At 38.0% G+C, this 14,065-nt stretch overlaps 1 protein-coding gene across 7 annotated transcripts in view; it reads right to left on the reverse strand.

Annotated features, from left to right (window-relative positions):
- Positions 1 to 378: 378 nt before the first annotated feature.
- LOC101735802 (nuclear factor of activated T-cells 5) overlaps positions 379 to 14,065 on the reverse strand; it is a 122,511-nt gene continuing 108,824 nt past the window's right edge. For 5 of the 7 annotated variants that reach the window (XM_062677149.1, XM_062677146.1, XM_062677148.1 and 2 more), the window contains 8 exons: positions 13,434 to 13,616; positions 12,752 to 12,977; positions 12,375 to 12,562; positions 10,919 to 11,090; positions 9,629 to 9,679; positions 7,222 to 7,340; positions 6,143 to 6,304; positions 4,698 to 6,049 (listed from right to left, as the gene is read on the reverse strand). In XM_062677149.1, coding sequence (XP_062533133.1) covers positions 4,844 to 6,049; positions 6,143 to 6,304; positions 7,222 to 7,340; positions 9,629 to 9,679; positions 10,919 to 11,090; positions 12,375 to 12,562; positions 12,752 to 12,977; positions 13,434 to 13,616 — 2,307 coding nt within the window. In that variant the 3' untranslated portion in view covers positions 4,698 to 4,843. Of the gene's footprint in view, positions 4,559 to 4,697; positions 6,050 to 6,142; positions 6,305 to 7,221; positions 7,341 to 9,628; positions 9,680 to 10,918; positions 11,091 to 12,374; positions 12,563 to 12,751; positions 12,978 to 13,433; positions 13,617 to 14,065 lie in introns of those variants that run through there. The other 2 variants (XM_021349948.3, XM_062677147.1) reach the window with 2 other exon arrangements.

Raw genomic sequence — 14,065 nt, forward strand, 5'->3', positions numbered from 1 at the left:
GAGCGCGGTGCCGCGAGCGGCCTTGTCTCGCCGCGGGAGAACCACCGACAAGACGCACGTGGCACGCGGGTATTCGCTTCACCACGGGCGGGCGGCGGCTGTTTAAAGCGATTAATTTTATTCCGGTGTGATTTTATCGTCGCAGCCGTGCGAGATGAGCGCGTGTTAAGTAGAATCGTTGTTGCCTGTGTGCGGAATTTGAACACTCATGTTGTCGCATCACTCGATCCGGATACACCGGGCGTCTTATCTTTCAAATCATCACAGCCAATCCCTCAATCTTATAATTATGATACAATCGTTTCATGGTTGTGTAATTTTTAAAATTCCATACTAGAAAAAAACGGAATTTACAGGGTTTTAAAAAAAAAAAATAAGTATTTTTATAACATTTATTTTTTAATAATTAATTACATCAAAACAACATACATTTAACCTTCGCGACCCTCCGGCAAGTTGCAACTAATTAGACCGACTAGAGATCCATTACTTAGTACATATAACATTGGATTTTGCTTTTAACAAAATTCATATTTTTTTCGTAAACAATAGTAAAATGTCATATTTTTTAATCTTATCCTTCGAATGACATACACACTTCAACACTTTTAACAGGCTTCTTAAATAAATTAACATATTGTTTTTTTTTTGTTCCTTACAATGTGCATTTTAATACGAGAGGAGAATTTATACTTAAACAATGTTTATACCTAAACGTGAATTTATCGTAGGCTCCAGAGGAAAATATCACACTTTTTTTAAAATCATTCAAAACGTAAAAATAATATTGGAAGGCCAGCTGAATATTTTTTAAAAGAATGTGACAATATAACATTAAATTTTTATACTCTTAATATTATTATAGCGTGTGATTACAAAAGTTTACACGAACATTTTCGAAAACATATGAAAAACGCATTTATGTTGCACATGACATGGATGTTTGGAAATGGTATAACAAATTAAATAAAGTTACAAAATCTACGGAATTCCATTTTAATTGTTTAATTTAAAAATTGAACATAACTTTTGGTATTTATTAAAAGCCCGAAAGCGTCAATGGCAAGTTTTGTTAGAGTGTAAATTAATATCAATTATAGCCGAATGTTAATTATCACGCGAGCCGTTTCATTTTTCCTGTGTCGAACATAATCCAGAAATTTGAGTTCTATCGTTCGAGTAGTAGGGGACATACGATCAATAATGAATAATAATATACATACACAAGGTTTATCGTTAGGTATATCGTTCAATCATCATTGGTTAGATTAAGTAGCCCTGGTAAATTCAAAGAAACGAAAATATCTCATAATAGCCGACGAATTTGAAACATTTCATGGAATAATTAGAAAACGATATTCTTTAGAACATTTTTCTGCCGTAAGTTTCGTCCCTGTGGGCTTTACTTCATATTGCTTGGATGGAGACACGCACTGGCTTGAAAACTAATTTATATTCTTTCTCAAGATCCTAGCTATCCCTGTGCCTTATTTCGTCAAAATCTGTACAGTGGTTTGGGCGTGTTACTTCCGTTTGAATAATAGTATTTATTTTTGTGTAAACCTCTAACAGTATAAGACTAAATTCCATAAATCTTTAAATAACGATATATATTTTTTGCAAAAATTAATCTGTCTACCCGCGGAACCTGTACGAACATCTGTTCAGTGGTTCCGGAGAAGTGCACGAACAGACAGCAGAAGATAATTAACTCTAAAAATGTATGGTTTATATTCATTTACTTTTCATTAGTTGCCTCCCTTTCTATATTTTAAATATTATTCCACGTATAGGCGTAGCGGATGCTTCTATCTTACTAAACGTAGGAACCTCATGTATAAATGTCGCAATGTTATTCATTTCGAATAATTTATCTTACGTTATTGATAATTTAAATAATTGTCAAGAGCATTGCGTGAACATTAATTTAAGTTTCAATATTCATGAAAGACAATGTTGCTGTCGTAAGTGAAAAACACTTTAACAAATTTTTTACTATTATCAAAATACACATTCGATTCATATATGAATTAATATATAATATTTTCTTATTTATATAAAATATTATATATGATAGAATTACACGTAACACAGTAGTTAATGTATACAATATTATGTAGTATAATGGTCCCTAAATGAAATAATGTATTTTATTTTGTTCTTTCTCTAATTCAAAATACTTACATGACATAGTTTTCGTTACATTTTGGACATGTTTTTAAGCAATACAGGAACATAAATATTGTATATTATAAAAGACAGGAGAGAGAGAAGGCGATATTCTTGTATAATGTCTCCAAAAGGCACACAGTTATCTGGTCAATGTGTCGGTCCTAGCAGGTGGAGGGTTTGTTCTAAGAACGCCGCCATTACAAACATACCCGAAAAAAAAAAACTTACTTCGCAACTGACAGCTGCTGTCACAAAATTCGCGGGTTTTTTTTAACCTTTCCTAATCCAGCGCTTTCGCTCATAATTCATACTCTTCCGATATGCTTCATATAACATATTTTAACTACACTACGATTATATTTAATAAATGGCACAACTAAATAATGTAGCATTCGATAATTGTATTAAATGAACTCTCGTAATTGGATAACAATATTTTTATTTAATTAATTATTATAATCTTTGCGCTAACATCACATCAGTACAGTTTTCCTTAAAAGTATAAAAGGTTACTACTATGTTGATTAATAACATATATTTTGCTATATATATCACAATCTTATGTAAATATAAATAAATTTACGGCAATATTATAAAGCACGCGTGTTTATAGAGCTATTAGCGATGAAAGCGTCCGGGATATAAGTTTATTGTTGTCTCATTAAAATAATGACTTAACGTGATCATTTTTTTTTTGTAATGTTTTAAAACTGATTAGATGCAATTTCACTACTTCATAGTACACAATTAAGTTAAAATAGCTCTTGGGCTGAAAGGGAGAAGAGCTATTTTGATTGATAATGAAAATAATCGATTAATTAGTTTGACGAAAATGATTGATTAGATTGTACTCTTCTACCCACTTATATAAAGCTCTCCCTCTTTAAGAACGGTTAGCTGGTAGATAACTCGATTGTTGAGTTAAGCTCGCCATTTTATATCTTTTCGCAATTATTGTATTGTATTAACTGTGTGTACAATAAAGAATAAAGATAATCCACGCACGCGTCTTTATAATTTTGCCAGACTTAGATCTGGATGAATATGATGGGAGGCGGATCGTGTCGATCCAAGCGTTCTGTTTGTTTATACGGAACTACATTTTATCAAGTTGTCAATAGCGACACTTTAATTCTAAATTCATATTTTATACGCAAAGGATAGACTATAGATATAACATATCGGATTAAAAAAAAAAAAACATAAAATGTAGTTCAGTCTAACATTTAGTTTGAGTGAAACTAAACTGAAGGCGTGTACAAACGCGTCGAAATTATCGCGAATTCCAATAATGCTCATTACACACATCTTGATAATGTGAATCGACACTTTTTATGTGCTAATATAACAAACAGTGTGCTTAGAGCGAGTTTTTTAACGTTCTCGATAGCGTAAAAGTTAACTCATATTTGTATGGAACGTTCGCGTACGTTTGCCGCTAGGGGCGCTGTTCCAACTGCATACAAAATTGGGTAACTTTTCCGCTATCGAGAACGGTAAAAAACTCGCACTAAGCACACAGACCGATTTTTTATTTCTCACGCACTTTCAATATTTTTGCAATTTCATATGTTCGCATCAACGAGTACCGTTCTAACGAATTAACAGATTACTTATTGAATCGGAACCGAACTTCACTTAAAACTAAAAAAAAAAAAAACATAAATACAAAGCTATGCAGATATTTACAAAAACTCCAAAACAAACATATAACGCACCAACAAATACACATACATCAATCAACATTCAATAATTTTCATTAATATAACTATAACACGTTCATTTTCAAAATACATATTCTGCTTTTATACGCGATAGGTTGGGAACCATCGCAACAAAAACTTAATTGAAAATCAATTCAAAACAATTTGTCGTACATATGTGTATGACTACGTGTCCATAAATACAAAGTATATTGTTTAAAACAAATCTACAGTATTTAAATTTATTGTTTACAGATAACGATATTTCGCTGGATATCCGTCATCAATTTCCAGCTGTTCCCAAACTATCACGCAAATATAAAAAAAAAACGTATTAGCCCTGTAATACTGACTCACATGAAGAAGTACGTCGTAATTGACCTCACTAAAACATAATTTTAGTCATATAAACTAAAATACAATAAAAAATAATTTGAGAATCATGATTCACATCGCACACGTGACTCGTGCATACCTCGACAGTTCACGAGATTATAGTGTTCTTTCTACAGTAAACCTATTTAACGTTTAACATCCATTAAAAATTCACATAAAAACTGCATTTGAGCCCTCACACATCACATATAGAGAAATGCATTTAGATCGGCGCAAACCGACACTAATAGTCGACGGATCGATCCCGAGATATACCGCGGCATAGAGCCGAGCGCGAGCGACTTACACTGCAAGAAACAAAAATATCATTAATTTATCATTTAGTTTAATTAAAGCTCACTTAAAATCGATAACTTTACATAACTATTAACAAAATTCACAATAATTAAAAAAAAAATAGTATGAAAAAAATTACATAGGATCAAATCATGTTTTATTTTTAATATATTTTATTTACAAAAAATAATATTTGGAGATATTTTTATTTGGACTCGATCACTTGGTATTTATTTATCAAAATATAAAGACACTACAAAATTGAGCAGTTGTTATTAGAATGATTAATAAACGAATCAATCGTAGTAGATGTCCATGTACTCACCCTGGTCGAAGGTGCTCGTGTTGATGTAGGAGAGCAGGTCCTGGTCGCTCATGTCCGTGAGGCCCTGCACCGGCGCCGTCATCTCATGCGACACGGCTTGCGACACCGCCTGCGACACGGCCTGCGACACGGCCTGCGTCACGGCTTGCGACACGGCCTGCGACATGGCCACCAGCGGCGCCTCCGGGGCGGGCTCGGCGGGCGGCTGCTCGGCCGCGCTCTCCGTCGTCAGGATGTTGGCCGTGTTGATGGCTGACTTCACGAGCGCGTTCATCGTCGTGTCCGATGTCAGGATCTCTGCGGCCGCGTTCAAGATCATAGATTTGACGGCCGCCGGTGGAGTCTTCACGGATGTGAGCTGCATCTGATCCGGCAGCATCATGAGGTCTTCGGGTGCTGTTCCGGTCGGCATCACCATGTGCTGATTGGCGTCGCATAGCATGCTGGGTGACACTTGTGGGTTGAGGATGACGTCGGGCGAGATGGCGGCGGAGGGCAACAAGTCGGCGGCCGGTCCCCGCGTCACCACCCCGGCGCCCGGACTCAGCAGGACGTCGGAAGCGTGGGACCCGCCCGATGGCGAGGCGGACGACGCCGACAAATGGTCGTCCACGCGAGAGTTGACTAGCTCGTCTAGTTTGGCCGCGTCGGCAGGCAACATTGCCGCGGTGGCCTTCATAGCGTCCTCGACTAGCGCCTCCATCTGTGCGTTCTGTTGCGATATCGCCGAGGAGGTTTCCATCTCGAGCTTGGTCATATTTCCAAAGGGGTTGAATCTCTCTTCGGCTCGGCCGGATGTCATCTGGTTGTAGACCATGAGTCGTTGCTCGTTAGCGGTCTGCAGCACGGTCGACTGCATCGCAGTATCCGTGATCATTAGCTCGGGGTTGAGGACCTTCAATTCGGTTCCTAAAGGATCCATGTTGTTTTTAGAAGAGATGAGATGCCTCATTGATTCCATAGTGGACATTGGTAACATCTGCGGGTATATCGGACCGGAGTTTTCGTCAGTGTTGAACAAGGCCGCGGTGACGGACTCTACCATCTTGTCGGTCTGAGCCTGGGTCTGGATGGCTTGCAGTTGCTGGGTAAACGAAACGATAGAGGTCGGCGACTCTCCCTGGCTGGGGGTGGCCGGCGACAATTTCATCGAGTCATAACTGCTCACGAAGCTCATCTAATTTAACAAGGAAACAAAATTTTCATCGTTAGCTTTAAGTAATTACACGAAACAGTTTAGTTTCGATTTGGAATATTACGATGCGGTTACCTGGGCCTGTGCGTCGAGCGACATATTCTCAGACTTGAGTCTCAGATCGACGACCTTCAGATCGTCACTAATGTTACCGGTGGAGGTCTTTTCAGGTCCCTCAGGCCCACAGGAAGCGTCTGTGTGATCGACCACGGAGTGCTGGCTGGTCTCGTCCATCACCTGGTAACGGAAATCACCAGCGTATAACAATCAGATTGCGTAATTACTGATGGGAGGACGTCCTGTGAGTCCGCGCAGGTAGGTACCACCACCATGCCTATTTCTGCCATGAAGCAGTAATGTGTTTTGGTTTGAAGAGTGGGGCAGCTGTTTTACTGCTAAAACTGAGACCTTACAAGTCATGACTCAAGGTAGGTGGCGGCATTTACGTTTTAGATGTGTGTGGGTTCCGGTAACTACTTAATGTCAGGTGGGCCGTGAGTTCGTCCACATACCTAAGCAAAAAAAGGATCAGAGCTACACGAAACTATTACCCAAAGAGCCTCCACTTAAAACACGTTGTCATGTGTTTCGGATCGGGTGGTTTATAGATAGGGTAACGCAAAAAATACATAGAAAAAATTAGCACATCTAATAAGCATTCTCGAAGTAGCTTTCTTCTTTTTAATCGTTTCACTATAGGTAAAGCTAGGGGTAATAGCAAGGAGTAGCTAAAGCGCTAATGCACCTGTATTGCCAAAATTTACCTTTCGATTTCAATGGCCTATCTAATTCAGCTATATGTTACTTGCTCAGATGCCTTTTATAGAATACAGTCGACTCTCGTTAATTCGAAACTCGAGAGACACATAAAACATTACGAATTATCGAGTGTTTAAAATATCAAATGGTTCGAAATTTGTCAAGAGAAAATAAAGCTGTCGCGTTGTGGTAATTGAGCGTGCACTGTATTTTTGGTATGAGATATTTATTGTACCTTTATATGACAAATTAACGACTTAATATAAGAGAGACTATAAAATTTAGGCATTGCTCTTGGCGACTGGATTTGTAAAGAGATTGGTGTCATGGCGGATGTCACGCGCTGACATTTTTGCGTTCGGAAACTGAACACAGTCCTTGTATGAACTATTTACCTCACTCTTGAGTCCGAGAGGCGAGTGTGGGTCTGGCAGGATGACGGAGGGTCTGCGCACGGGCAGGGCGGGCGGCGGCATCGCGCCCCACATGAGCACCGGCCGCGCCTCCTCGCCACCTGTTGCACGCAACACAAAGCTGTAACCCATGTTCCCAAGTGTGGCAGCCCTAACTCCGTGCTTGTGCCTCACCAGCGTACCTCCACTTAGGATTTAGGTGCTTGAGCATTTCCAATTTATTTTTTTTCAATTTTATTTTTTTCAATTTTAGTTTTTGTAATACGTCTTCTTAATAATAATAATGATTGACATTGTTCAATTACATGAAACCCTTTGGTTTCACATGACAATGATTTGATTTGGTTTAAATTTGATTTTTTGAATCGCGTTGGAAAATCAATCATTAACTATAAAACGAAGACAATATTATAACTGCATCATAATGTATAATTATTCTGTACATTATTGTATTTAATCGGAAAAAAATATATCTGAAATCAGAAACCCTAAGTCAAATATAAAAACATAGATGAAATGAAAAATTATTGTAGTTAAAACAATATGAATACAACCATGCCTTAATTTATGTCAAGAACAGTTTTTTTATAATCCATTGGCATTTACAATTTTTATAATTCTTTACCAATGATTGACACTCTAATGTTATTTGTAGAATCATTGACACTGAAACATAATTATTAGCCCTGTAAATTGTAACTTGTATTAATGCAGTAGCTAATTTCTAGCTCTTCTGCTTTATAGTTTAAAAAAAAAACCTTTCTTCATTTGTAATTGATATTGTTGCTTTTCCATTTTACACCTTGTAAAATAGAATAAGGACCAAGATAACATAAAATTCAATGTTGTCTTTAAATAAATAAATTCTTAAATAAATTATTACCGATATAAATAAATTGGAACAAACTCTTTATTTTTTGAATTTTTAAGGCAAAATGCCAAACTCTATTCTGTTATTATTTAAAGTTTTTTTCAATTTAATCGTGTCACTCATTTTAAAGGAAATTTTAGAATTTTTTTGTATTTACAGTTCGCAGTAAAATCGATTGAAGTTTAAAACTGTACGGTTCATGTTTGTTAGGCAACCTTAGAAAGCACCTTAAGTGGAGATACGCTTCCAAGGGGGTTCAAATAGAGTGAAGCACGATTAATTTCTAGCTAGATGTTGGGAGGTTATGTGCAGTTTCAACCTGGAATCGATGTGTTGTGTCGGTGGGTAGTTATATAGCTCTCTGTAAAAGTGGATTATTGTTTTTTTTTTTAACTACAATTTTATGAATAAAATTTGAATTTGTATTTTTATTTATTCACAAAGACCCACCCGGGAAAGTTACAAAAATTGTATTTTATTTCAAAGATATTCTTGTATTTCACATTTGGCTTCAATAAAAACCCGTTCAGCCACATCTGACGAAGGGTATTTATTATTATTAATTATTTTGACACCTTTGGGCACCGTCAAACTAGGCGTTATTTTTTTAAAACAGGTAAACATATTTTTTTTGTGGTAAATATGAAATCAATTTTCTTTAGATATCCATTATTTATTTTTAATTTAAGCTTACTAAAATTTATAAAATTAAAAAATTTGGTTTATTTATAAAATTATACACTGAAGTGCTTTTGTCGATTTATTATGAAAATATCCAAATTAAACGGGATAATCGAAATTTACTTTTTGTTAAAAAAATGCTTTTCTCTTTGATGCTGTGTTGTTTTTATTGTAAAGATAAGATGAGTGTAATTGCGTGAGTATGTTGCACTGTCGAATGTATATGTGATCAAAACTTATTTTATAAATACATTATGAATACACGTATTTTTTAAAACAATTGATATTCAATGTCACGTTTTTTTAAAAATATAACTCAATATTATGTAAGACAATCAACAAAAAATTACTTTTATGTAATATGACAGTTTTTTTTTACTTTAGTAGAATACAAGTGAAGCTAGATATATATTTTGTTGTATTAGTGTTATCGACAGTGCGTCGGTGTGTAGTGCGTCGGTGTGTAGTGTGTCGGTGCGTAGCGTGTCGGTGTGCAGTGTGTCGGTGTGTAGTTTGTCGTATTGAAGTGTGTCGGTGTGTAGTTTGTCGGCTTGAAGTGTGACGGTGTGTAGTTTGTCGGCTTGTAGTGTGTCGGTGTGCAGTTTGTCGGCTTGAAGTGTGTCGGTGTGTAGTTTGGCGGCTTGAAGTGTGTTGGTATGTAGTTTATCGGCTTGTAGTGTGTCGTTGTGTAGTTTGTCGGCTTGTAGTGTGTCGGTGTGTAGTATGTCGGCTTGAAGTGTGTGGGTGTGTAGTTGGTCGGCTTGAAGTGTGTCGGTGTGTAGTTTGTCGGCTTGTAGTGTGTCGGTGCGTAGTGTGCGTATGCGTGCGTGTCAATACCGTGCTGGCGCGGGTCAGCGGGCAGCGGCGGCGCTCGGCTGTGGTCGCTACCTAGACAGACCTAGCTTGAACAAAAAGGAAAAAAAGAGAGAGTACGCCGTTTACGCATCAGTCATTTCTTCCAAAAACTTGTTGCTCATAAATATATATATTGATATGTAACTTATTTAAAATAAAAATAAAGAAAATCATGCAGACACTACAACCATTGAAAGCATTGCGCGGGTGCCGTCAACCAAAGCTTGTATGTATATATTTATTGTTAGTTAACTAATATGCTGTGTTTAAAACATAGAATGCACATTCGAACTGGACAACATGTCATGCTATTAACAGGATCGATTCGGTTGAAATCAATCTGTTGTTATGTAATAATGAACTCTATGATACAATTGAGATAAGTGTTAATTTCGCAACATTAAATCGATCTTGATATAAACCAGTGTTAATGCGCAGGACGAGCAGCAGTTCATCGCTTCTCTATAGATTTAAAAAAAGCTGTGATGAAACGACCAAAATATTTCTTTTAAATATGTGTTAGTGTAAAATTAGCACTTATTTTTACAACATCAGCGAGATTGAGAAAGTTCATGTTTTTTTTTCTGTTCATAAAATTAATAAATTCGGTTACATTAATGTCTCAATGTCGCTAATTAAGGTGAAAAGCAAAAAAGTGATGAAAAATGAAGCCAAAATTGTTCAACAATGCTATTTGAATGTTCGACCATAGACAAAGAAAATTTGAATTATTTATCTTCTATATACTTTTTTGTTACTACTTAATCTATGATTGTACTGTAGTGCAAGCTATTTTTGTATAAATAACATTGGCTTACGTATGACGTTTGGCCTCACGGTAAGCTACGACATTTAGATGAATAAATACACCAATCAAACATCCGGGCACCGTATCATCAGCAATTTTGTATTCCATCGGCACATGGAGAAGCGGACATCTTAGTTCACATGCTCTTCACTAACATGTTCGTGAGGGTAACAATGACATTTAGAGAAGCGTCTGTCGTTTCCGTTTCTATAAATTAAAAATCGAACTAAGACTTGAAAATAAACATGGCCGTTCGTTTGACGTTGACACATGTCATTTGGTGACACGATTTAATTATTTTTTTTGGATTTTATGTCCTGGTAACGGGACCTTTAAGCCATAACACGATTTAAAAAATTTGGAAAAACAAAAACGGAGACGAATCTCGCAACACCGACATGGTGTCCCCGGTGACGGGCGGACAGTACCGAAGCGGGTGGGGGGGTAGGGCTGGCGGGCGTTACCTTGCGAGTGATGGCGCGAGCAATGTAGGGGGCCCGTGTCGAGAGCGGGCGGCGTGTAGTAGAAGCAGTGCGGCTCCGACGCCTTGCCGCCCGACCTCACGAACAGCTGCACCGCCACCGCCTCGCTCAGGTCCTGTCGCCCGTACGCCGGCACGCAGCACACCAGGTGCGTCTGAGAACAACACACGCGTGTCAATTCGGCGCTGGTCACGGTGATACTAACCTGACTGACTCCTTAAAACAAAAACCAGGCGGCAACACCGAAGACTCGTAATAATGACAAATAATCTAAAATGCGTTTCAAATAAGAATGTGCATGGACCTGCGCCATATTGTGACGAAAAAGGTGTCAAATCGAAAAAATAGGTAGTCAGTAAAAAAAGGTAGGAATTTATAAATATTTATTTATAATCTAAATCTTTGAGTTTGCCGATTCCACTCATCCCACTGCTTGAGTGATCATCATCATTGTCGCCCATCCATAAATTACAGAGCCCGACAGTGTTACAGCCTTGATTTTTTAATAGGTGGTTTTTATTTATTTATTTAATCTAAGTACATGTTTAATTTACCTCGACCAGTACTCAACATTTCAAGACAATTATGTAAGTGTGTGTTAAAATGAACATTTATTAATAGTCTTCATAATTAGGCAAAAAATTCAATAACAAAAAAGAAAACAACATTTTCTTTGTTGCTGTCCATACTTTTTATCGAACTTTGACAGATCAAGGTCATTGACGTGCACATTCTTATTTGAAAAGCACTATATAACACGCGATGTGACAATTGAGATACGTCAACGCGTGAAGTCAATGACCTCATGTGGCACGGGAGGGTCTTGCAACTACCGTCGTTTTCAATTTTTTATTTTTAAATATTATTTTTTCAACTTTGTAGGAAAAGAAACAACGAAACAAAAGAGAATACATAAATTAATCTTAAATCTTGAAGAAGCAGTGGTTATGGTTGTTATTCGATCATTAGGCGAACCACTGGTTTGTACTAAATACGCAATATTTGAGTCGACTATTATCAAAGCCGGCAATGTGACTTTTGGACAAAGATTGGTAAATCAGAAAAACGAATTATTGACTTTGTATTCCATTGGCAGTCACAAAACTCTTCTGAACGACATCTTAGATAAATAACAGGTTAACTATTAACCTTTATTTAATGCTGGTTTCGAACCGTATTCTTTGAAGGAGACGATTATATTCAAATCAATCTGTATTGACATATCAATAATTTTTTTTTGTCCAAATGCACAGATTGCCACCTTTGATAATAGACGACTCATTTATGTTTAGTTTAGCAAAATAATACTGATGCAGTTAATAAGAAACATTGTTCACTATTTCTTTCTCAGCCCCGCGAAGAGTTCACATATTGTGTATTCCTATCTAAGCATAATTCCGTTTTCATTCAAAACAATCACAAATCATTCGATACATACCTGTTGCAAAAATTCTTTGTCAGGCGTGACTTCTTCCTCCCAAGTCGTGCGACCCTCGTGCCTCTGACAGAACACCACCTTGGTCTCCTTGAGGAAGTTCTTGCCGAGCAGGTATAGTTCCAGGCCTCCGGTGGCCGGACACGAGACTAGTGACTTTCGGCACACCTCTGGTACGCCCGGCGGTTGCGCTGTGGAATACCATAGAATTGAAATGGGCATCACAAATTATTCAATGTTAATTGCTGTATCAACTGAGCTTGAAAAAACATTGAAGACGATCACGCGTCGCTCTAACTTTAAGAAAATGCTGAAGACACGACACTCGTAATGTCCACCACAGCTTTACCAAGTTTCAAGTCATTCATAAAGATACTCACTGCATATGATCTGCGTGGAGCAGACCTGTAGCGTCTCCCGGTGTCCTGCGGGGTTGATGATGTCGGTGCGGAACACCATGCGGCATCGCGTCGACTTTTTCTTGCCGCGGGACACGTGGCTGGCGCTGCTCACCGCCCCCACGCTCCCCACGCCCCCCACGCTTCCCACGCTCCCCACGCCGCCCAGAGCCTCGCCGAAGCGGTGCTCCACGTCCACGTTGCGCTCCTGGAAACGTCGCAAACATAAATTTACGAAGTTAATCATTTCAACACCAACAAGTACCACGTTCAGATAAACCATCCAGTAAACTTCCCATGTTTCGATTAGCACCATGATATCTCATTCTTCGTAACAAATTTCAAACAAGCTTTAACGAAGGTGAGCTGCTGTGGGGTGCTCCTGTTACCGCCGATGCCCATGGGCGACGGTCGCCGTTAACCCCCGGGGGATTCGAGTATTAATATATTATAACCCTTATAATTACATTGCTTAGTGATCAAGATTTACGTGTCCATTGCTATGTTTTTATTTCCAATAATTAGTGAGAACTTCAATCAGACTAATCAAATATAATGACATTGAATGGATCCTTTATGGTATCGACAGGATTTCATTTACTTTCTTAATCAATTAAGATCTAGGTCAAAGTCAACAATAAAACGACTCTTCAAGTTCTCTTACCTTGAGTATACCAACGCAGTCGCACGTGACCTTCCAGTCCTTGGCCGGCTCCAAGTCTATCTCTATGATAACGGTTCCATCTTCCTTCCGCTCCTTGCACGGCGTCGAGTTCTTCCCGGAGACGCGGCAGGCCTGGTAGAACATGTGAGGTTGCACTCGTCCTGTGTCTGTACCTATAAATACCTGGAAATCAATGCAAACATTATCAAAATACTCTTTATTTTATGAGTGATTAGCGACCCGCCCTCGCGTCGCTTCGGAAACTGTAATTTATTATTGATTTCTCCACTATTTAATGGATGTTATTATACACATAAACCTTCCTCTTCAATCACTCTATCTATTAAAAAAAACCGCATCAAAATCCGTTGCGTAGTTTTAAAGATTTAAGCATACATAGGGACAGAGAAAACGACTTTGTTTTATACTATGTAGTGATTAACACGTTTACTGCCATGTAGGTTACCGGTGCCCTACGCGACGCAATAAAGCAATTATGTCGATTTCTGTTTTGCTGGGGCTACATTAGCGGCTACGGCGAATATTCGTGTTATCGCGATGAGTGTGATCGTGTAGATCGTTGCAGCGCGTAGTATTTTGGGCGAACACGATGTATTATCAAAGGGATTTAT

Source organism: Bombyx mori, chromosome 4 (assembly GCF_030269925.1).
Source record: "Bombyx mori chromosome 4, ASM3026992v2".
NCBI lineage: Eukaryota > Metazoa > Arthropoda > Insecta > Lepidoptera > Bombycidae > Bombyx > Bombyx mori.